This window comes from Rhinopithecus roxellana, chromosome 8 (assembly GCF_007565055.1).
Source record: "Rhinopithecus roxellana isolate Shanxi Qingling chromosome 8, ASM756505v1, whole genome shotgun sequence".
NCBI classification, from domain to species: domain Eukaryota; kingdom Metazoa; phylum Chordata; class Mammalia; order Primates; family Cercopithecidae; genus Rhinopithecus; species Rhinopithecus roxellana.
In genome coordinates, this window is record NC_044556.1 from 21,876,707 (window position 1) to 21,898,407 (window position 21,701).

Below are 21,701 nucleotides of genomic sequence, written 5' to 3' on the forward strand. Positions count from 1 at the left end.
CACAGGGCAACTAAGTGTGAGAAGTCCTGCAACAGACCCAAGCCAAGAAGATGGGTCCCTGGGTCCTCTTGGACCTTTACGTCAGAGACCGCTATGGACGTGCTTTCAGAGCCTTAGTGTCCATAGAGGCAAATGAAAATACCCCACACTGGCCCAACACATTCCCAAACCATCCCTCTAAACCAAGGGTGAAGTGAAAAAGAAAAAAAAGTGATACATTTAGGAAGGATATAGACACATCATTTATAAGGCTCTGATTAGATTCAGATCAAGTTAGGAGGAAAGGGTACCTTTCGGAATACCTCAACACGTTCTTGAAAAGGAGAACCCTCTGAATCTCAAAGAGCAGTTCCATCACATCTCACTGCCAGGAGAAGGCAAAGAGAGTCCAGATAAACAGAAGCCACTGACAACTCCAAAATCTCTTCTTTGTCAATACCACTCAACTCACAATGATTGATACTCATAAATGAGATGCAATAGCTTGGATAACACCTAAACGGGCCATTCCAAAATCCTCTATATTTAGCTTGAGAATACACCACCAAATTATCTTAAAAGGGGTTTGGACTTTTGTAAAAGAAAAGACTGAGGTATTGGAGTAAGAAGAAGGCAGAATACTTGCTGAGCACAGCCAGACTGGCCCATGGTAGGAGACAGCCAATTTCTGAAACATGGCATGGAGTGATTTTTAAAGGGCTGTTGTTACACACTGCAGAATTCTAGAGTGCATTTTTTGTTAAGTCAAATCAGTCTACGCAAATAGCATCCTCTAATACTTTGCGATGCATAACCTGCACAAAACATGTGATGCATCTGGGAGGGACACAGATACACTATTTATAAAGCTCTGGCCAGATTCTGGTGTGGTGGCCCTGCAGGTTTAGGGGTTACACATTTTCTCCCATGAAAACAAAGCTCAGTTGTCATTCGGGGATAAGAGACGGGAAAAAAGAATATCCACCTTTATTCCAACAAACTTCACTACGACTGCCCCAAGGGGCCAAGTGGTTCTACTGGAGCTTCCTCCTCTTCCGTCCATCCTCCGGTCTTTTAAAGAGGGAGGATATGGTAAGACTCTGGGGAAGGCACGGGTACACACAAAAGCGATAGGCCTACATACTCTGAAACTAGGATGCTGCCCTTGGGATAGTGAAGGTGGAATGAGGCTCCTGATTCTAAACTCTAACTCTTGCCACGATTTCTCCCAAAAAATAACTATGTTGTCATAAATCCAAGAAACCAAATGTGAGAATCAGACTTCTTTCTTCTGTAGGAGGTGCCAGAATACAGTTTCAAAAATAAAAGAAAATAAAGCAAACAGCAACACTGGAAAATGAGGAGGCAGAGGGAAGAAGTGAAAAGCATCTTTTCTTCCTGCTCAGAAGAAATACATTATTTAGAAGGGTTGAATATTTAGAAGCATGGACTGCCAGTCCCGCTGGAAAGTAACTAAGTACCTAATATTACTACTTGACCCCAGATTAGCCCTGAACAAGAGGGTGGCTCTTGGAATGGAAAAGATGGCTCACAAAATCTCAGGGAGGCTTCGGTCCTCCACTGAAGGTAAATACGGGTCCACAATTCCTCATCTACATTCCCAAATCCAAAAAACTCTGAACACAAACATTAAAAAAACCTCACTTGGCAGCAAACTCATTTGGTGACACAATGTAACCTGAACTACGTAAAATAATTTGTTATCTATTTATCCCTCTTAGTGTGAATACTCTTACATGTCACTGTGAAACTAATGAGTGTGATTATGGACTGCTGACCCCAAACCTCTCTGGGGGTATTACTATACATACTATATTACCTTTCCAGAAAAAAAAAAAAAAAAAAAAAAAAAAAAAACTCTGAATTTTAAAACATATCTGGGTCTAAGGCCAGATAAGGGTACCTGTAATAGGATGACGTGAGACCCCTACAAAATTTACCAAAGGCCTAAGGGAGTCAAATTTTCTCCCCGTTGTTTTGGCGAGTCTAACCAGCTTTTTACACAAACCAGGCTGCAACATTACTTAGCAACTTTGTGATCCAAATGGAAAATCTACTACCCAGGGTCATGGCTACATGTTTAATCCTGATTTCCTACCTTCACATATTCCAGAGTTGGGTCCAGAAGATGTGGATCCCTGAAAAGAGAAAATATAAATATAAGAATGGTTGGGAACGATGCATTCTTACATTGAGTATAATATGTCCAACATTATTTCACCCTATTCATTAGGTTACTAAGCTGGGCCCCATCTCCCAGACAGTATTCACGACAGGATGTGTGTGGTGGGGTGGGAGATACCACCGTGACCTCAGTCTAGAAGCTCCCACATGCCTCCCTGTGAAATTCAGGTCCAGAATGTTAGAGTACTTATATGTGGTAATTCTAGATTTACTTGAGCATAGAAAGTGAAAGTCTGAAGCAAAGAGCTCAGGGGATGGCAGAGGTGGGAGGTAGGCAGGACTGGGTATGCGAACGTATGGCACTTTCGGTCACTGGTGGTGTCTGGGTTAATCCCCAAAACGTCCCCACCAGTGACTGTGTCGTGCCCACACTGACAGTAAGAAAAGAGAGGCTTAGGCGGGTGGAGGGGCTGCCCCAGGTTGCCCAGTGCCTGGGTGATGGAGGGAACGGAGCCTTCTCTTCTCATTGCTGGCTGTTACCCATCCACTCCTGGTGAAAACCTCAGCAATTCATCCTACTGTTCTGTGTGCCCAGTGTTTTTATTCCCCCATACAGGCCAGGTGCAGTGGCTCATGCCTGTAATCCCAGCACTTTGGGAGGCCAAGGCGGGCTGATCAAGGCAGGTGGGGAGCTCGAGACCAGCCTGACCAGCATGGAGAAATCCCATCTCTACTAAAAATACAAAATTAGCCGGGTGTGGTGACACATGCCTGTAATCCCAGCTACTAGGGAGGCTGAGGCAGGAGAATCGTTTGAACCCAGGAGGCAGAGGTTGCGGTGAGCCAAGATCACACCATTGCACTCCAGCCTGGCCAACAAGAGCGAAACTCCGTCTCAAAAAAAAAAAAAAAAAAAAAAAGAGGCCAGGGGTGGTGGCTCGTGCTTGTAATCCCAGCCTTTTGGGGGGCCAAGGCGGGTGGATCACTTGAGGTCAGGAGTTGGAGACAAGCATGACCAACATGGTGAAACCCTGTCTCTACTAAAAATACAAAAAAAAAAAAAAAAATTAGCCAGGCGTGGTGGTGGGCGCCTATAGGCCCAGCTACTTGGGAGGCTGAGACAGGAGAATTGCTTGAACTCAGGAGGCGGAGGTTGCAGTGAGCCGAGATCAGGCCATTACACTCCAGCCTGGGCGACAGAGCAAGACTCTGTCTCAAAAAAAAAAAAAAAAGAAAGAAAGAAAGAAAGAAAAGAAAAAGAAAAAGAAAAATTTTAAAAAAGTCAAATATACAGAGAGAGAATAAAACAGTGGTTATGGTGATGGGGGCAGAAGGGAGAGGAAATGGGGAGATGTAGGTCAAAGGATAAAAAGCAGCAGGTATGTAGGCTGAACAATCCTAGAGCTCTGATGGGCAACATGAGGACTATAGGTGATACAACTGCACTGTACATGGGTTTCATGCTGAGTCGATTTCAATTGATCCTGCCACAAAAACAAGAGTGGATAACTATGTGAGATGGTGAATATATTAATTTGCTTCAACGATAGTCACCTTTTAAATATTACATGTATTCCATAGCATCATGTTGTATATCTTGGATACATACTGAGAACTAAGCTCTGATTTTATCTTGCCCGAATTCCTATCTAAGGGGTCTGGAGAGTCATGCCCTACAAACCATAAATTCTCATCAGATGGGTTTTATTTAACCCTACATATCATGACTTACTTTCCAATCTGACTCTGGCATAACATGTGACAAAGAAGAAAGTCAAAATATTTTACTGTAAAACATGTTTCTTTGCTATATCTTGAAATGGCACTGCAAAGCTGTCCTCTGTGGGGGAAAATTTTTATCTGTAAAGAATCTCCATTAACATAGCTAGATCTTTTTCTTCCAGGACCTCCCAATCCTAAAGAGATTAACTAAAAGTCTAGCACCTTTTAAAGATTGGAATAGGAAACATTTGTCATCTGTTGTCTCTAAGGACAGCCACTGTAAGACTTCAAAGGAACCTTGGTCCCCACAATCTTTTATCTTAACCTGAACATTTCCTTTCTATCAATCCCCGGTCTTTAGACAAACAACCAATTGTCAACCAGAAAATGTTTAAATTCACCTACAGCCTGGAAGCCCCTGCTTTGAGTTGTCCCGCCTTTCTGGACCAAACCAATGTATTTCTTAAATGTATTTGATTGATGGATGGCTCATGCCTCCCTAAAATGTATAAAATCAAGCTGTACCCCAACCACCAGGGGCACATTCTTTCAAGATCTCCTGAGGGCTATGTCACAGGCCATGGTCACTCATATTTGGCTCAGGATAAATCTCTCTAAATATTTTACAGTTTGACTCTTTTCATTGACAATAATTTGACGCCCAAACACGTGGGGCCTCAGAGAAGACTCAGAACCCTGAAGGAATTGCCCGAAACTGGAGCTAAGGTACCAGCCCAGGCCCACTGCAGCCTCACCCAGTTTGAGCTTCTCCTCTGGTGGAACTGGTAAGTCCACCTGAGCTCTGGACCTCCCGTTTTGGTTGATGGTCCTTAATTTATTCTTTTTTTTTTTTTTTTTTTTTTTTGAGACGGAGTCTCGCTCTGTCGCCCAGGCTGGAGTGCAGTGGCCGGATCTCAGCTCACTGCAAGCTCCGCCTCCCGGGTTTACGCCATTCTCCCGCCTCAGCCTCCCGAGTAGCTGGGACTACAGGCGCCCGCCACCTCGCCCGGCTAGTTTTTTGTATTTTTTAGTAGAGACGGGGTTTCACCGTGTTCGCCAGGATGGTCTCAATCTCCTGACCTCGTGATCCGCCCGTCTCGGCTTCCCAAAGTGCTGAGATTACAGGCTTGAGCCACCGCGCCCGGCCCTTAATTTATTCTTGAGCTGATTTTTCTCCTAGGAAATTGTTGTGTTAAGATCCTAATTCTAGTTCAAAGGTGCATTCTAAAGGGTCTCCTCTATTGCTTTTTCTCTCAGAATTAATCTCAATTTGGCTTGGGTGTGAGCATTTGCATGAGAAACTGAACTGTTGTTTTCGTAGGTAAATGAGAGACAGTTTTTTCAGCTTTGAAGAGAAAGGGCATTTGCTCCTCCCAGCCAAAAGTCGCCCATGGGTGACTGGGGGCCTTGTGGGAGTGTCTGGGGGGTGGATCCCCCACAACGTGCAGCAACCCTGCAGGGAAATCCTCAGTACAAATTCATTTTACAAACGGCTTGTCCAGGACACGTATCCATCCACCACACAAATCCTAAGGCCAGAGCTCAGTTCCTCCTTTCAAGAAAAAAAAAAAAAAAAAAAAAAAAAAAGTGGGAAAGAAATACTCTAAAAATAAGGAGAATGATCCCCTTTCGAGTACTTCGTAGGTTTTACGGCACCTCCACTTGCCAGAGTTCATGCAAAATAGAAGTAATATGGTCTTTGTGCACATTTACATTAAGGAAAAGGAACCCTAAGGTCGACCTGCAAACTACAGAGTCCCTAAATTCTCTTTTTCTATTTTCCTTTCTGCCTACTTTAAATCTGCTGTTACTTTTGCACTGAGATAAAAACCACTGTTTGGATCTAACCCTTTCATTTGTTTTGTTTTGTTTTTTGCAAGCCAGCGAATTTATACTTATTTCAAGGCTAAAGCACTAAAGTAAAGTTACAGGATCTCTGTTTGTATATGTGTGTATACATGTATCTATGTATATTTAAAAGGCCATTATAAATTATATATGCATTTTATGATGTGCATATTATATGTGATATACACATTAAATATAAATATATAATTTTATAATATATATGTTTGATTGGCAGCTAAATTCATTTTAATTGCCCTCTAGCACACCAAACTTTTTCTCCCTGTAGCTCATCATGTAAATTTTGCTATGGGATCTTCACCTGAGTTGTTTCCTTTAATATGCAAATTTAGGACTATTTAGCTGAAAACTGCCTAGAGTGATGCAACATGTTATCAAGAATTTTGAATCTAAGCTAGAAAAAAGGAAAAAGTCTTTATGAATCTATAAAATGTATTTCTATCAGCATGCCTAAATACCTCTATGTATTTATACATTGTATAAACAATGTTTCACTACTAAAAATATATAAAGCACTCTAATTAATTGGCTTAAAAAATACATAAAAGCCCTTAATCAGATACTTAAAAGACTAGTCAAACGCTTTTAGACATAACCCTACAAGGTTTGAATTAGACAAAGATATTTCACCTTTAATAAGAACATTAAAAAGAAAATGTTTTCCTGTGATTCTTAAATTGGAAATTACCCAGATACCCGTGACTTAAGTAAAATCTTTAATAAATAAGGTGGCTTTAAAATTATTGGTAGGCTGGGCACGGTGGCTCACGCCTGTAATCCCAGCACTTTGGGAGGCCGGGGCATGTGGATCACCTGAGGTTGGGAGTTCGAGACCAGCCTGACCACCATGGAGAAACCCCGTCTCTACCAAAAATACAAAATTAGCCTGGCATGGTGGCACATGCCTGTAATCCCATCTACTCGGGAGGGTGAGGCAGGAGAATCACTTGAACCTGGGAGGCAGAGGTTGCGGCGAGCTGAGATGGCGCCATTGCACTACAGCCTGGGCAACAAGAACAAAACTCCGTCTCAAAAAAAAAAAAAAAAAAAAAAAAATTATTGGTAAAATACTAGCAATGTTTATCCCTGCAGAACACTATAAAATTTGCCATGAGGATTATCAACTATAAAACCCAGCCCAAGACAGAATAATCTTTGCTTGTGTATACCTATGAAATATTGTTGGCTTAATGAAAATAACTAAATGCTGAGTTATTGGTATAAATACCCTTAAAATTAAGCATAAGTTTTATTACTTAAGTAAATACCTGAAATTCACAGCTATAAAAATAGTTACTAGGAAAATAACTTCATTAGCTATCACAGTTTTTGTTAATAGTCTAGGTAAACTATTACATTCATACATTCATCAGGTAAACGTAATGGAATAAATGCTTACAAACAAACCTGTCATAATTTAGGACCTAAAGTTATTTGATATTAAGTATCTGGGTAATTTCTGATTTAAGAATTACAGGAAAACATTTTCTTTTTAATGTTCTTATTAAAGGTAAAATATCTTTGTCTAACTCAAACCTCATAGGGCTATGTCTAAAACAAGGTAAATAAGAGATGAAAAGAAAGTTAAAGATACAAAGAAGTATTTTTGATAAAGAAGGTAAAAAGGAAAGTAATTTTATAAGAAAGATTCTTGTGTGGTGAATTTTTGTTCCGAACATGGGTGCCCCTCCCACAGAATCACAGGACTGTTTAAGAAGCCTAATCAAATTTGCTGTCTTAGAGATGCTTCTTAATTTTTGCTTGGGTTCCTTGCTGGGAACCCACACCCTTTTCACCAAAAGGTAAGACAGTCTGGGGGGGTTCCTGAGACTAGAACATAAAAACATACAGGTTAACAGAACTATAAAATTTAAGATGTTTAAACAAGCTTTATTTAAATTAAAGCCAAATAAAATTTACAAATCAGCTCCTCAGTTACACCAGTGGCTAGCAGCTAGCATGACCCAATTACAGAGTATTTCCAACATTGCAAAAAGTTCTACTGAATAGTGATACTCTAGAGAAAGCACTTAGAAGAACATCTGATTCCAAAGAGACCCTCACTTTGATGCTCTTGGTTATAACTTAGTAACTAAAGTACCAAAGGAGATTTGAAGTTCTCTCACTTATAAGGTAGCCCCAAACAATTGCATTGGAGACCAGCAGTATGATAAAGCTCCCGCGTATTTTTTCTTGAAATACTTTTTTTTTTTTTTTTTTTTTTTTTGAGTCTCGCTCTTGTCGTCCAGGCTGGGGTGCAATGGCATGATCTTGACTCACTGCAATCTCTGCCTCCTGGGTTTGAGTGATTCTCCTGACTTAACCTCCTGAGTAGCTGGGATCACAGGCGTGCACCACCACACCTGGCTAATTTTTGTATTTGTAATAGAGACAGGGATTTCACCATGGTGACCAAGCTGGTCTTGAACTCCTGCCCTCAATTGATCCGCCCACCTTGGCCTCCCAAAGTGCTGGGATTACAGGTGTGAGCCAACGCACCTGGGCCCATCTTTTCTTTTTCACTTAAAATTCTGAAATATTTGGGTGCCAGTGGACTATCTCTACATGAGAAAAGTAACATGGGTCATTCAAGCACGACATAGCATTGGATGAATGACTCAAATTAGGGAAAATTTTATTAAAGCCATCCAAAGCCATTCCCTTGAAATGTCTGCAATAATAGCAAGGCTTATGAGGTGAGGGTTTTAGTTCTGCTTTAGTGAGAGGCATAATGGGATGGAAGAGAGAGGTGCTATGTGTAGAGGTAAATGGTTTGATCTTGATCTCTTTCCAAAAGTTACTCTTGGTAAATGGAAATTGCACATTAAAAATGAAAAGGGATGGTCTTTAATGAGGTTTGACTGAAATAGAGACCCAAAAGGAGACTCTTTAAAAACTAAGGTCTTAAATGAAAGAGATTAGGATAATTAAGAAAAAGAAAGAATAAAATAGACAATTTTCCGTTAACTGGCTAAAGAGCTTTGAGGTTTGTCTTCCCAACTCTCTCTCCTACAATCTCTAACATTAACTATCACCAGTCAGTGCTTGCTTAGATCTCCTCCTACTTGTGATTAAACCTTCCTAATTCATAATAGTACTTCAATATCCTGATAGCAAAACTGAGGACCAGATATTTGGAAACCCCAAGTTACCTCAGGAGCCTCATTCTCCTCTTCTCTCTGAGGCCTGCCATCACTCCAGCCAAGACTGCCTCTCCCAGCCAGTGGGTCTTGGTCCAACCTCCTCCAGGAAGCCCTCCCTGAGGTGTCTTCCCTCAGCCTGGCTCCCGGCTGCAGCCTCCCTGGTCTGCACCACTCCTGCATGCTGCCCTATGTCATTAGCTGTCATTCCCCCTGCTTGGACCTAACTTCCCCAGTGAGACTGACTGCTCTCACTGACTGTTCCCTGCTTTAGAGGGCAGGGAACTCTTCTTGAACACCAGCTCCAGCTTCAAGGAACCAGAAAGGAAAAAATAAGAAGCATAAGAAAACTCTAGTAAGTAGGATAAGAAGACTGAGAACAAGGAGAGCCAACTGCTGGAAGCAAAGGGCCCTGGGCTAAGGGAAGACAGATTGCTCAGCAACTCCTGGTTTCCTTCCCTTCTGCCAAGAGAAGTATGTTATGGTGGAGGGCCAAACAGGAGCATAGGGGAGTTCACCCAGGGGTGGGTTGGGGAACATCTTGGGTGCCTGGGTCTGGGCAGACAAGCAAGGCTATGGGGAGAGCACAGGACACCTTGTCTTGAGGTGGCCCCATCTTTGTGTGGGGACACTGCTAACTGCAGCCAGTGCTGCTCCAGAAACCACCCACACACAGCACCTGGCTTGGCCAACTCTGGTTATTCACCTCTTTCCCAAGAGTTTGAGGTTTAGCCAAAGAGAACTAGCTTAGGAAGTATGGTGAGTTTTCACATGCCTCTCTAGAGAAAGGGAAAAAAGAATGTTTCAGCTTTCAAAAGGTGAAAGGAAATAAATAAATAAAAATAAAAATTATGTAGCTGGAAAAAAAAAAAGACAAAAGGAAAAGGGTTTTACAAATAAATCTGGTAAAAACAGCAGGTCCTAGGCAAAATTTAATCAGAATGACTTGTTGAGCACCTAAAAAAAAAGGGTTATAATCACAAATCTGACTATATTGCCTTTTGTGATATCAAAGAGAACAGCAGGTCTAACGAATGCTATAATTAAATCATATCTAGAGTTCAACAAGGAAGTTGAGGAAGTCATGACACTGCTATGACCAAATAATTTATAAGACCCCAAGTTATTTAGTATTCCATAAGGTAGATTTGTTTGAACTCAGCAGCCAGCACCCTACCCACTCTACCCGCCACCAAAAAAAAAAGCCCAACAACAAACCACTGATTATCTAGAAAGATCCTTATAAGTGGACAGAAGTGTTCCATCCAAGCCCCCATTCCATCCATACTGCTATGATCCCTTAAATGAGAACTTTGATGGCACAGTGATCAAATTCATGAATCAAGGGGGAGAAAAAAAAGAAGAAGAAGCCTGGGAGGGTGCGGTGGCTCACGCCTGTAATCCCAACACTTTGGGAGGCCGAGGCAGGCAGATCACTACAGGTCACAAGTTTGAGACCAGCCTGGGCAACATGGTGAAACTTTGTCTCTACTAAAAATACAAAAATTAGCTGGGCGTGGTGGCAAGCACCTGAAATCCCAGCTATTCGGGAGGCAGGAGTCTGCCTGCCCAGCTAGTCTGAGGCAGGAGAATGACTTGAGCCCAGGAGGCAGAGGTTGCAGTGAGCCGAAATTATGCCACTGCACACCAACCTGGGCAACAGAGCAAGACTCTGTCTCAAAAAAGAAAACCAGAAGGGCTAGTTCATGTAACAGTCACTCTAGCTGAGTGACAATGAACACAGGCTATAAAGCCAGACTACCTGGGTTCAAATACTGCCTCTACCACTTACTACTGTGTGAATCTCAACACAGTTCACCATGTGACCACAGCCTCTCTACACCTCAGTTTTGTCATCTACAAAATGGGAATAATAGTACTTGTATCATAGGACAGTTGTGCAGACAGAGCAAAGGTAAAGGTGAAATTTATCGAAATACTTAAAACAGCACCTGGCATTAGTAAGTAATATGTGGGCATATATTAAGTGTTATAAGTGTGATCTATGTATTAAATCACATTAATAAGGTCTTCCCCTCCCCCCAAAAAATTAGGTGATGGGCAAAACCTAACCCGATGAAATAGAACAGGAATAAAATTTGAACTTCTAATTGAAAAATTCCACCTGTGCAAGTAGAAGATGGGAAAGATGTGAAATCTGATTGACCAAGTTTAATTGTGAAATAGCAGGATACCATCATCAGAGATGCCAGTGGGATGTTAGGCTACGTTGACAGAAGATTAAAAACCAAAATGAGGCCGGGCGCGGTGGCTCAAGCCTGTAATCCCAGCACTTTGGGAGGCCGAGACGGGCGGATCACGAGGTCAGGAGGTCAAGACCATCCTGGCTAACACGGTGAAACCCCGTCTCTACTAAAAATACAAAAAAAAAAAATACTAGCCGGGCAAGGTGGCGGGCGCCTGTAGTCCCAGCTACTCGGGAGGCTGAGGCAGGAGAATGGCGTGAACCCGGGAGGCAGAGCTTGCAGTGAGCTGAGATCCGGCCACCGCACTCCAGCCTGGGTGACAGAGCAAGACTCTGTCTCAAAAAAAAAAAAAAAAAAAAAAAAAAAAAAAAAAACAACAACAACAACAAAATGAAAAGACGTAGGAGCCATTTGTCAGAGCACATCTGGAATATTCACTTCTATGCTGAAAGTAAATAAAACAGGAATAAATAGAACACTGGCTCCCCAGGACAGGTCCAGAAAACCAGCAACCAGGTAGAGAGAGAAGATACTGAAGCCACATAACATGGGAAGAACCAAAAGGAAGAGGAACATTTATTTAGCCTGGGTGAGAGTGGGCTTGGGGAGAAGGCAGATACAGACGGCTTGTCAGTAATAGCTGAGGACTTCTGTATGAAAGAAGGAGCAAATACTTTGTTTAGGCACAGCCAGAGGGAGGAAGATTTTCACCTCACTTAAGGAAGTACTTTCCAACAACTATACCATCTGAAAATGGGAAGAACTGCCTTCCAAGATGGGTATGAAGGTCCATGGTCATCTGGCGGATGGGAAGCTGGATGGCCCTCTGTCCAGACTGTTGGAAAAAGCTAGCATATGAGAGCAGAGACTGTATCTGTCTTTTAAAAACAAGAAAACATTTATTGAGCACTTACTTTGTGCTAGTGATTTACATACATTAGAAGATTTAATTTTTATAATCCTGTGAAGAAAGTGGTACTATCCTCAACTTACAGAGCACAAAACAGAGGAGACTCAGCTAGGAAGAGGAGTCTGAGGTTTGAACAAGATGTGGACCACATTACACTGTATGTCCTGGTACAGTGCCAGCAAGTTAGAGGCTCTCAGGAGAAATGGTTAAAGAAGTCGATTAGATGTGCAGTTGACCACTCAACACTGAGACTACAAAAAGGCACAGAGAAGTTGCCAGGTAACTCTCCCACTCTGGCCTTATCCCTACCTCCTCCCCCTCCACCTTTTACAAAAGGGAAGCCAAGAGAAGCGGCATCCCATTTAGGATGCCTCCCAAGCCCGCATCAGCACTGATCTCAACAGGTCTGTGGAAGCATCCCCCATGTCAACATGTTAGCCCATGCGGCCAGGCACGGACAAACCAGCGGTGCTCTCTGGCAGCAAGGCCAAAAAAAAGTCAGGCAAACTACCCAGAGAACTTCTGAGGGGGTATTTGGCACTTCCCATGAAATTATTCTGCTTTTCTTCATCTAAAACACCTTGAGAGCAGAGAGAAGGATAAGACTGAAGTTCCCTCTTAGCGTTGCCCCCAGGTGAACCCAGCAAGGCCTCTGTAAAGGGGGCCTTGTTCATTCTGTTCTGAAAGCAAACAGGAGTTCAAGTGTTCTCAGATTCTAGTTTCAGGGCTCCAAGGGATCCTGGATCTGCTTATTCTCCTCACCCTTTTTAGAGAAGCAAGGGAAGGAATATAAGAACAGTATCATAAAACCAAGTTAATGCATTATAAATCCAAAAGCTTTAAAAAATCTGAACCAAATTAAAATTATATTTAAAAGCAGAAATGCTGTGTCTCCTTCTTTCCCAGCCAGCCACCCAATCGCAGCTAACCAGAGAGAAGACATTCTCCACACCCAGACGCCCTTTCCGGGGAGCTAGAAAACATCACAGTTGGCCCTATAGTCTGAGCCTCTAATTGGAAATAGAATATCCAATTATTTACACAAGACTGTACAGCAAACAGTTCTTGCACCACAGATTTCTATTCTGCAAGACAGATCACTAGAAAACAAACAGAGAAACTTGGCAATATAAATGAAAAGGTTTTTTTTATATAATTTTTTTTGGCTTATGCCAATTATGAGTCCTCACCCTGTGATTCCATGGTGGGTGCATCTCTACTTGCAACGGAGTAGAGATCTGGCAGGCACCTTGGCCCCTCCTGGCAGCAGGCACACAGCCCACTGTGAATGACCAACAGGGAAGCCAGCAGGGTGAAATTGGACTCCCTCATTATTTTGCTTTTAAGCTTATGAAGTTTTAAATAACATCACCGTGTCTGCTCTGGTTAAATCATTCTTTCCAGCATCCCACTTTTTAAAGTTCAAACTTTGGAAATGTTTAGTGGAGTCACAGAAATGATATTCTTACTATTTTAGTTTGTTTCTCATTAGTAACCAGATTAACAATTTCCTCCCTCCCTCTTAAAAGGACACTTGTTCTGTAAGTGTTCGCTATTTTGAATTAAGAGGTCCTACTCTTAAGCAAAATTTCACTAGTACAGACCTTCTTTTCCGAGTAGTTGAAATACAGATAGGGAAGGAAGGTTACTTGTCCGTCTTAAGTTATAGAATGTTTTAAATGAATGACTGTTTACTTCTTTAATTATAGAATAAATTAATGGCTAAGAGTATTGCCAAATGTTTTTAGATAAAACAAAATGGAATTGTTTGCAATACTATCAATATTTCATGCAATGGAGGAATGTGAAAAGCTAGCACCAACTATTGCAGACTGAGTAGGATAAGGGCTCCCTTTAAGCTCCACGCATACTAGTCATCTGCAGAGGTGGCACACCTCCTCTGTGCACATGGCATGGCGTCTGTATTCCCGTTCACTGTATTGTATATTTTTTTATATATGCTCTTTCCCTCTACAGGGTGAGCTTTCCAACAATCGTAACATGTCTACTTCACATCCAGTCATCTCCCATAGCTCTTGTATGCAGCCCACAAACATCATCAAGCATCTATAATATGCCATGCACAAGGCTAGACAATGGAAACACAGGAACCAAAGATAAAGCCCCTGACTCCAGAGAGGTTACAGGCCAGGGCGGAAGACAGCTTAACAGACACAACACAGCTCAGGTTGGCGAGAGGGTGCCAGTGGCTGGGACACGCCGTGGAGGGGCCTCCAGGCAGCATCTGAGCTAGGTTTGGAGCACTCAGTGGGGTGGGGACTTGTTTCGGTGAAAAAGCCCCACATGGGGTAGGTGGTGATGAGAAATGCTCCAGGCAACAGGAGAAGCATGTGCAAAGATATAGGGACACAAGGCAACATGGTACATTTGGGGGACTGCAAGCTGTTCGGGAGTTAGTGCCACCTGAGTGCAGGTCACCATCATCTCCTGCTGGACACCTGCAATACCTTCTGCGTCTCACCAGCTCCACAATTTGCTCTCCATCCAGTGCCATGATGGTCCTTACTCAGGCTGTTCCCACCTCATCAGAACAAAACCCTCAAGTCCTCACCATGCCCTACGAGCCTGGTTGGCGTGACCCCAGCCACCAGTCCAACTTCATGGTGGCAGGCAGAATTCCTAAGACAGCCCCCAAAATTCCTATCCCCTAGCTACTCAGTCAAAAATCAGTCTGGTGTTTAGATTAGTGCTGCTGCACAGGGATTTTGCAGATGGAATTAAGGGTTGAAGTCAGTTGACGTTATGAGACGGTGATCCACTAGGTGGGCCTGACACGAAGTGTGAGGGGATCTGAGGTGAGGGATCCTGCTGCTTGGTGCAGTGTTATGAGAGGGCCTGGGAGAAGGCCTATGGCACAGAACTGCAAGTGGTCTCCAGGAGAGGGGAGCTGCCCTCACCACCAACAGCCAGGAAACAGAGACTTCAGTCCTACAACCGCAAGGAACTGAATTGTCAGTAACCTGAATGAGTGTGGGAGCAGATTCTTCCCTAGAACTGACATCCTGAGTGGGATACCCTGAACTGAGACCTCAGCTGAGCTACACCAGACTTCCGGCCTACAGAAACCGCGAGGTAATGAATGGGTATGAAGTCGCCAAGTTTTTGTCACACAGCAAAAGAAAATGAACGTGCTCATTGTCTATTCTACTCTTTCATCTCAGCCACACACTGACTTTTTCTTCCTGTTGCTCAGACATGCCAAGCCTGCCTCTGCTTCAGTGCCTTGGTACTGACTACTCTTGCCCAGAATATTCATCCCCAGATACTCAGGGGCTCGCTCCCTCCCACCATTCAGGTCTCTGTTCACACACCACCTCCTCCGAGAGACCTTCCTTACCTAGCCTATTTAGATTTGCCCCACCGCACCCCTCTATCTGATAATCTGGCTTTATTTTTTCCATCATACCTGATATTATAGTAAATGTCTGTTTGCTCAGGGTCTATCTTTCTCCTGGAATACAACCTTCCAAAGGTGGGGCTTTGTCCAGTTTACTCACCTTGGTACCCCCAGTGCTTTGCACATGGCAGTTGCTCAGTGAGCATTTGCTGGATTCTTGAGGAAGAGAACAATAAACCTAAGCGCAGGGTTCGGGACAGCAGCAGGAACAGTAATAGGCTGGGAGCTGAGGCTGGAGAGGAGGCAGGGCCAGGTCACAAGGGGCTTGGATGCCACACAAACATGCTTAGACTTTATCATGATAGCAATGGGATTTATTGAAGGATCTTAAGCTGGAAAATAACCAGAGATTTCTGTTTTTGAAAAGTCCCCCTGCAACAGCATGGAAATGAGATTAGCTGGAGGGCAAGATAGACTCAGAAAGCCCAAAGAAGAGGATGTTGGCATCATCTGGATGAGAGATGACGACGAGACTTGAACTAGAGTGTGGGAGGTGGGGGGATGGTGTACAGATGTAAGAAAATTTTTCCAAGAATACACAGATCTTGATAAATGACTGGCTTTGGTGAGTGAAACAGAAGAGAGAGGTAAAGACACTCACAGAATTCTTTCCAAGGGTACTAAGTTGATTGTACCTGGCACATGGCAGGCACTCAATCCATTTGTTAACAACGAATTAGCAAATACCTTTGCCTCCACGCACTATACTGTACTAACTTTTAAGACCACTGGGATCTGAATAAATAAGACTTCTCTTCATTACTACTTATTTCTGTGGCTATCAGTGCACAGTGTACATATGACTGCTGCCAAGCAACTACTGAATAGCAAATAAGCTCTCCTTCCCTCTCAACTGGTAAATCAGCTCTTTTAGGAGAGTCTTTCACATCCTTCAAATTATGGACACATAAATCTTTCCCAAAAAGTACAACGAAACATGACAAACATTTAAGGGATCCCTTCAGACCAACAAAAATATTTAACCCATGAAGGAAAAGCAGAGACCAACAAAACAAGGGAGCTGTGCACACACTAGTTAAGAAGGCCCAATTGTATATAACCTTTGCATTTCTCCATCACCCTGCCCAGCAGGTAGTCATTGCTTGTTTGTCTTTTCCACTGGACTGTAAGCTCCATGAGGGTAGGGGATACTTCGGTCTTACCAATGTATAGGGAGTCCTTAGAACAGTACTTGTTACATAGTATTCAATTAATAAATAAGGGTAGGAATGGACAAATACAAAATAAACCACAAATAATCAACTTTTTATTGTATCTATACAATCCAATTAAGGCCTCAGAAAATTTGAAATTTTTACTATGAGACTTTCATTTGCTCAATATGGTAAACCAGACCTTCTGAAAACTAAATTATAGTTAAATTACAAATACATTTTCAAACATGTCGCCGAAGTCCAAGAAAGGGAAATTCCCAAGAAATACATATGCATATACAAAACAGATACAGAAACAGAACAAATCCATACAAAACATAAACGACAAAAGAAGGGCAAGGGGGAAAGCAGGGAGGATGCACTCTGGGCCCTGAAGCCCTGCGTAACAGCAGAACCATCAAAATGGGCTACCCCCACCCCAAAGGAGAGAGAAATGGGCTAAAAACAAAACATGCTCTAGCAAAGGGAACCAAAAAAGAAACCTGTTGTCTTTACACAAATGCTAATGGGAAAAAATAATGGCAATAATTTTTCTCCTAAGAATCCATAACCATGGGTCAAGTCTTTATGTTGGCTGGGAATTCAAATTCATATTACCTGCTTTCAGGTCAATCCAAAATAGAGAAATCAAAGTGTCTGGGTTGGCAGTGCCCACTAGTAACGAAACAATGCAAATCTTTTTTGGATGAAAACTTGCTCAACAGAATGCTACTCAGGTTATCCACAAATTTGGTTAAATGTAAATTCCCTTTCAAAAACAACCATACACACTGGGAAAGAAGCCCCAAAGAGTGAAAGTCAGCAGAAATAATTAATAGGCTGAGACCCACAAAGACTTTAGATATTAGAGGCTGGGTGCAAAGGCTCACACCTGTAATCCTACCACGTTGATTGCGCCACTGAACTCCAGCCTGGGCAATAAGAGTGAAACTCCATCTCAAAAAAAAAAAAAAGAAACAGAAAATCAAAATAGTCCTATAACCATTAAAAAAACCTGAAAAAGTAGTTCATATCTTCCCACAAAGAAAATATCAGGCCTATATAGTTTTCCTACATAGCAAATTCTTCCAAACTTTGGAATTATTTGTTACTTGAAAATTATATGAACTCTTTCAGAGACTTGAAAAAGAGGGCATTATGACTTTGATACCCAAAACAGACAAAGTCAGTAAAAAAAAAATGCATAGGCTAATATCACACAAGTAGGTATGAACAAATCCTAAAAAAGTATTGACAAACTAAATCTAAGAATGTATAAAAAATATATCATAATCAAATAAAGTTTATTCCAGGCATATACAGTCAGTTTAACATGAGAAAACTTGTTAATACAATTCACCGCATTCACAGATTAAAAGAGAAAAATAATTTTGAAAATTGAATTGATGAAAAAAAGCATTAAAAAATCCTTTAAGTCTGATGTATGGTCCACAAAAAAAAAAAAGAAAAGAAAAGAAAAAGAAAAAAAATCCTCACCTTTTCATAATCTCTGGGATTAAAAATGCTTAATGAACTGGACATACAAGAGAATTTCTTCAACCTGAAAAGGGTATCTGCCAAAAACCTCAGCAAGTGTCATTCTAGATGGCTAAGTATTAGAAGCATCACTAAAATCAATCAATCAGAAACAAGACAAGATGTCCACTGTTACTGCCTTTTTTTTTTTTTTTTTTTTTTTGAGACAGAGTCTTCCTCTGTCACCAGGCTGGAGTGCAGTGGTGCAATCTTGGCTCACTGCATCCTCCGCCTCCCGGGTTCAAGCCATTCTCCTGGCTCAGCCTCCCGAGTAGCTGGGATTACAGGCACCCACCACCACGCCCAGCTAATTTTTGTATTTTTAGTAGAGACAGGGTTTCACCATGTTGGCCAAGATGGTCTCGATCTCCTGACCTTGTGATCCACCCATCTCGGCCTCCCAAAGTGCTAGGATTACAGGTGTGAGCCACCGCGCCCGGTCCGTTACTGCTTCTTTTCAACATTGTCCTGGAGGTCTTAGCCAGTACAGTTAAATAAAGTAAAAGAAATAAAAGGTATCAGGACTGGAAAAGAAAGAACAAAACTGGTTGTAATGATTCAAAACAGTAATGAGTCACAAATAATGACTGTCTTCATAGAACACACAAAGAATCTATGCACAGCTTATAAGAGAGTTGAGCAGAGTTCAAGACCAGTCTGGGCAACATGGTGAGACCTTATCTCTACAAAAAAAAAAAAAAAAAAAAAAAAAATACAAAAATTAGCTGGGCATGGTGGCACACTCCTATAGTCTCAGCTACTCTGGAGGCTGAGGTGGGAGAATTGTTTGAACCCGGGAGGTGGAGGTTGCAGTGAGCTGAGATGGTACCACTGCACTCTAGCCTGGGCGACAGAGTAAGACCCTGTCTCAAAAACAAAAAAGAAAGTTGAGCAAGTTTCTTGGATATAAAAGCACTATGCAAAAACCTTAGATTTAAAACTTACTGAGGGCAGGGACAAGAAGGCTTACATGTCTGGGATGGAGTTCTTGCTTTGCTGGTGTTTATTCATCCTGAATGAACTCATTTCTAGAACACTTAATTACAATGTAACACAACAAGATTTAAGATGAGTGTAGCCAGAAGGCTGAACCTCTCTGTTTACTAGAGGCAGTGCGGCCCATGAGGAACAAACACCTCAGCGTTGGAGTCCACTAGTCTATCATTTCACCAACCCATGCACCAGGGTATGTCACACAATCAGGAAAGGTGAACTAAACAACTGGGAGACAGTGTGCCCTCCACAGGCAACCTGGAGGCTTCTGCTCATATGCATGTGTATATGGCCTTGAAATCCAGAGGCTTCAGCCCTTGCTCTCCAGCATGAAGCTTCAGCAACATCTCAAAATCTTAGCTGGGGAGAAGAGGGAATGAAGGGATGGGGGAAGAGAGATAGCAACAGGTTTTTTGTTGTTGTTGAGACACTGCTTTGCTATTGCCCAGGCTGGATGGCAATGGTGCAACATTGGTTCACTGCAGCCTCGACCTCCCGGGCTCAATCAATCCTCCTGACTCAGCCTCCTGAGTAGCTGAGACTACAGTCGCACGCCACCATGCCCGACTAATTTTTCATTTTTTATTTTTTTGTAGAGATGGGGTCTTGCTATGTTGTCCAGTCTGTTCTCAAACCCCTGGGCTCAAGCAATCCTCCCTGCTCAGTCTCCCAAAACACTGAGATTATAGGCATGAGCCACCATGCCTGGCCAGCAACAGGCTTTAAGTCTATGAAGATTTTGCATCTACTGGACAATATTCCTTCTACTATAATAGAATTATATATTATATATATAGTTACATATATAATATACAAGTATAATAATGTTCTATTAGATAAGGTTAATACATGGGACAGTCTCGTATTCTCATTTTATATTTTTTAAGATGACAATCACGGTTCTGAGGTCTTGCCCAACCCACCAGCCTAATCTCCTCACCTTGCTCCTTACACTCCAGCAAATTTAACTACTTGGAATTACCTGTATCAACAGCCCTGGAGCCCCCATCTTCTTGCCATTCATTCCTGGCTTCTCTGACCATGTGTTCCCACCCCCACCCACACACACAACTCATATAATCAGTGACATCTCCTCAGTGCTCCTTTCCTATGAATTATAAAACTTTGTGATGACAAACAATTACAATTCGATATACCATGTGTATTCCTGTCTATCTCACTCACTGGACTATGAGCTCACTGAGAACAGGGACTATACTGTATTCACCTTTGTACTTCCCGTGCAGTTGCTCCCTGTATATTGGTTTGAATAAATGAACGTGTGTGTGTATGTATGTGTGTGTGTGTGTTCTCTAATATGCAGAAGACCTAGACCTTCCTCCCATCACACTCTGTGAGTTCACTAAGGGAAGAAAACATTGGAAGGAGACAGGGAACAAGAGAGAAATGTTGTTCTTGGATTGACAGGCCCCCTCATTAAGGAGATAATTTAGCCACAGGCGGGCAACTGAACTGTGATGGCCTCGGACAGAACTCCCTCAGCAACAGAACATCACTGCTGCCAGAGCAGCGCCCGACTCCCCAGCCCCACTGAGACCAGACGTTTTCAAAGTGATACTGTGAGAGGCTGGCTGCTCTTGTTGAAAATGAATCTCTCTGAACATGTTTAAAATACCAGGGAGAAACTTAATCAGGGAGATAACCAAGAGAACAGAGTTTACCACAGGGCCATTTCTATCTGTTTACTGGGAAAAAGAGAAAACAAAGAGGCTTAAAATGGGACTGGCCTGGTGAGTGCAGAAATGATATTTTTTGAAAAATATCAGCTAGTGTGTACTTAGATTAACAGGTTATTTACTGATGTTGGGAATCACATTAAGGTCCCAATAAAGAGTTACTTTCTCACTGCAAGCAGGAGAATATTGTGCATATAGCCTTTGCTAAATTTAAAAGCAATGTAGCTAGCTTGCTTATTTATTTGTTTGTTGGATATGGAGTCTCGCAGTGTCACCCAATCCATAGTGCAATGGCGTGATCTCGGCTGACTGCAACCTCCACCACACAGGTTCAAGCAATTCTCCTGCCTCAGCCTCCCAAGTAGCTGGGATTACAGGCACCTGCCACCATGCCTGGCTAATTTCTTTTTTTTTTTTGACACGGAGTTTCGCTCGTTGCCCAGGCTGGAGTACAATGGCACGATCTCAGCTCACCACAACCTCTGCCTCCTGGGTTCAAATGATTCTCCTGCCTCAGCCTCCGGAGTAGCTGGGATTACAGGCATTTGCCACCACGCCCTGCTAATTTTGTATTTTTAGTAGAGACGGGGTTTCTCCATGTTGGTCAGGTTGGTCTTGAACTCCCAACCTCAGGTGATCCACCCACCTCAGCCTCCCAAAGTGCTGGGATTACAGGCATGAGCCACCGCACCCAGCCTACAAATTTTTGTATTTTTAGTAGAGACGGGGTTTCACCATGTTGACCAGGCTGGTCTCAAACTCCTGACCTCAAGTGATCTGCCTGCCTTGGCCTCCCAAAATGCTGGGATTACAGGGGTGAGTCACCACACTAGGCCCAATGTAGTTTTTTGTTTTGTTTTGTTTTTGGTTGTTTTTTGAGACTAAGTTTTGCTCTGTTGCACCAGGCTGGATTGCAATGGTGCAATCTTGGCTC

General features: G+C 42.5%; 1 protein-coding gene across 1 annotated transcript in view; it reads right to left on the reverse strand.

Annotated features, from left to right (window-relative positions):
* The window catches only part of BCAR3 (BCAR3 adaptor protein, NSP family member), a 117,255-nt gene that overhangs the window by 74,264 nt on the left and 21,290 nt on the right, over positions 1 to 21,701 (reverse strand). The window contains exon 3 of the mRNA XM_030936762.1: positions 2,099 to 2,138. Within this exon, the coding sequence (XP_030792622.1) occupies positions 2,099 to 2,138 (40 nt within the window). The remainder of the gene's footprint in view (positions 1 to 2,098; positions 2,139 to 21,701) is intronic.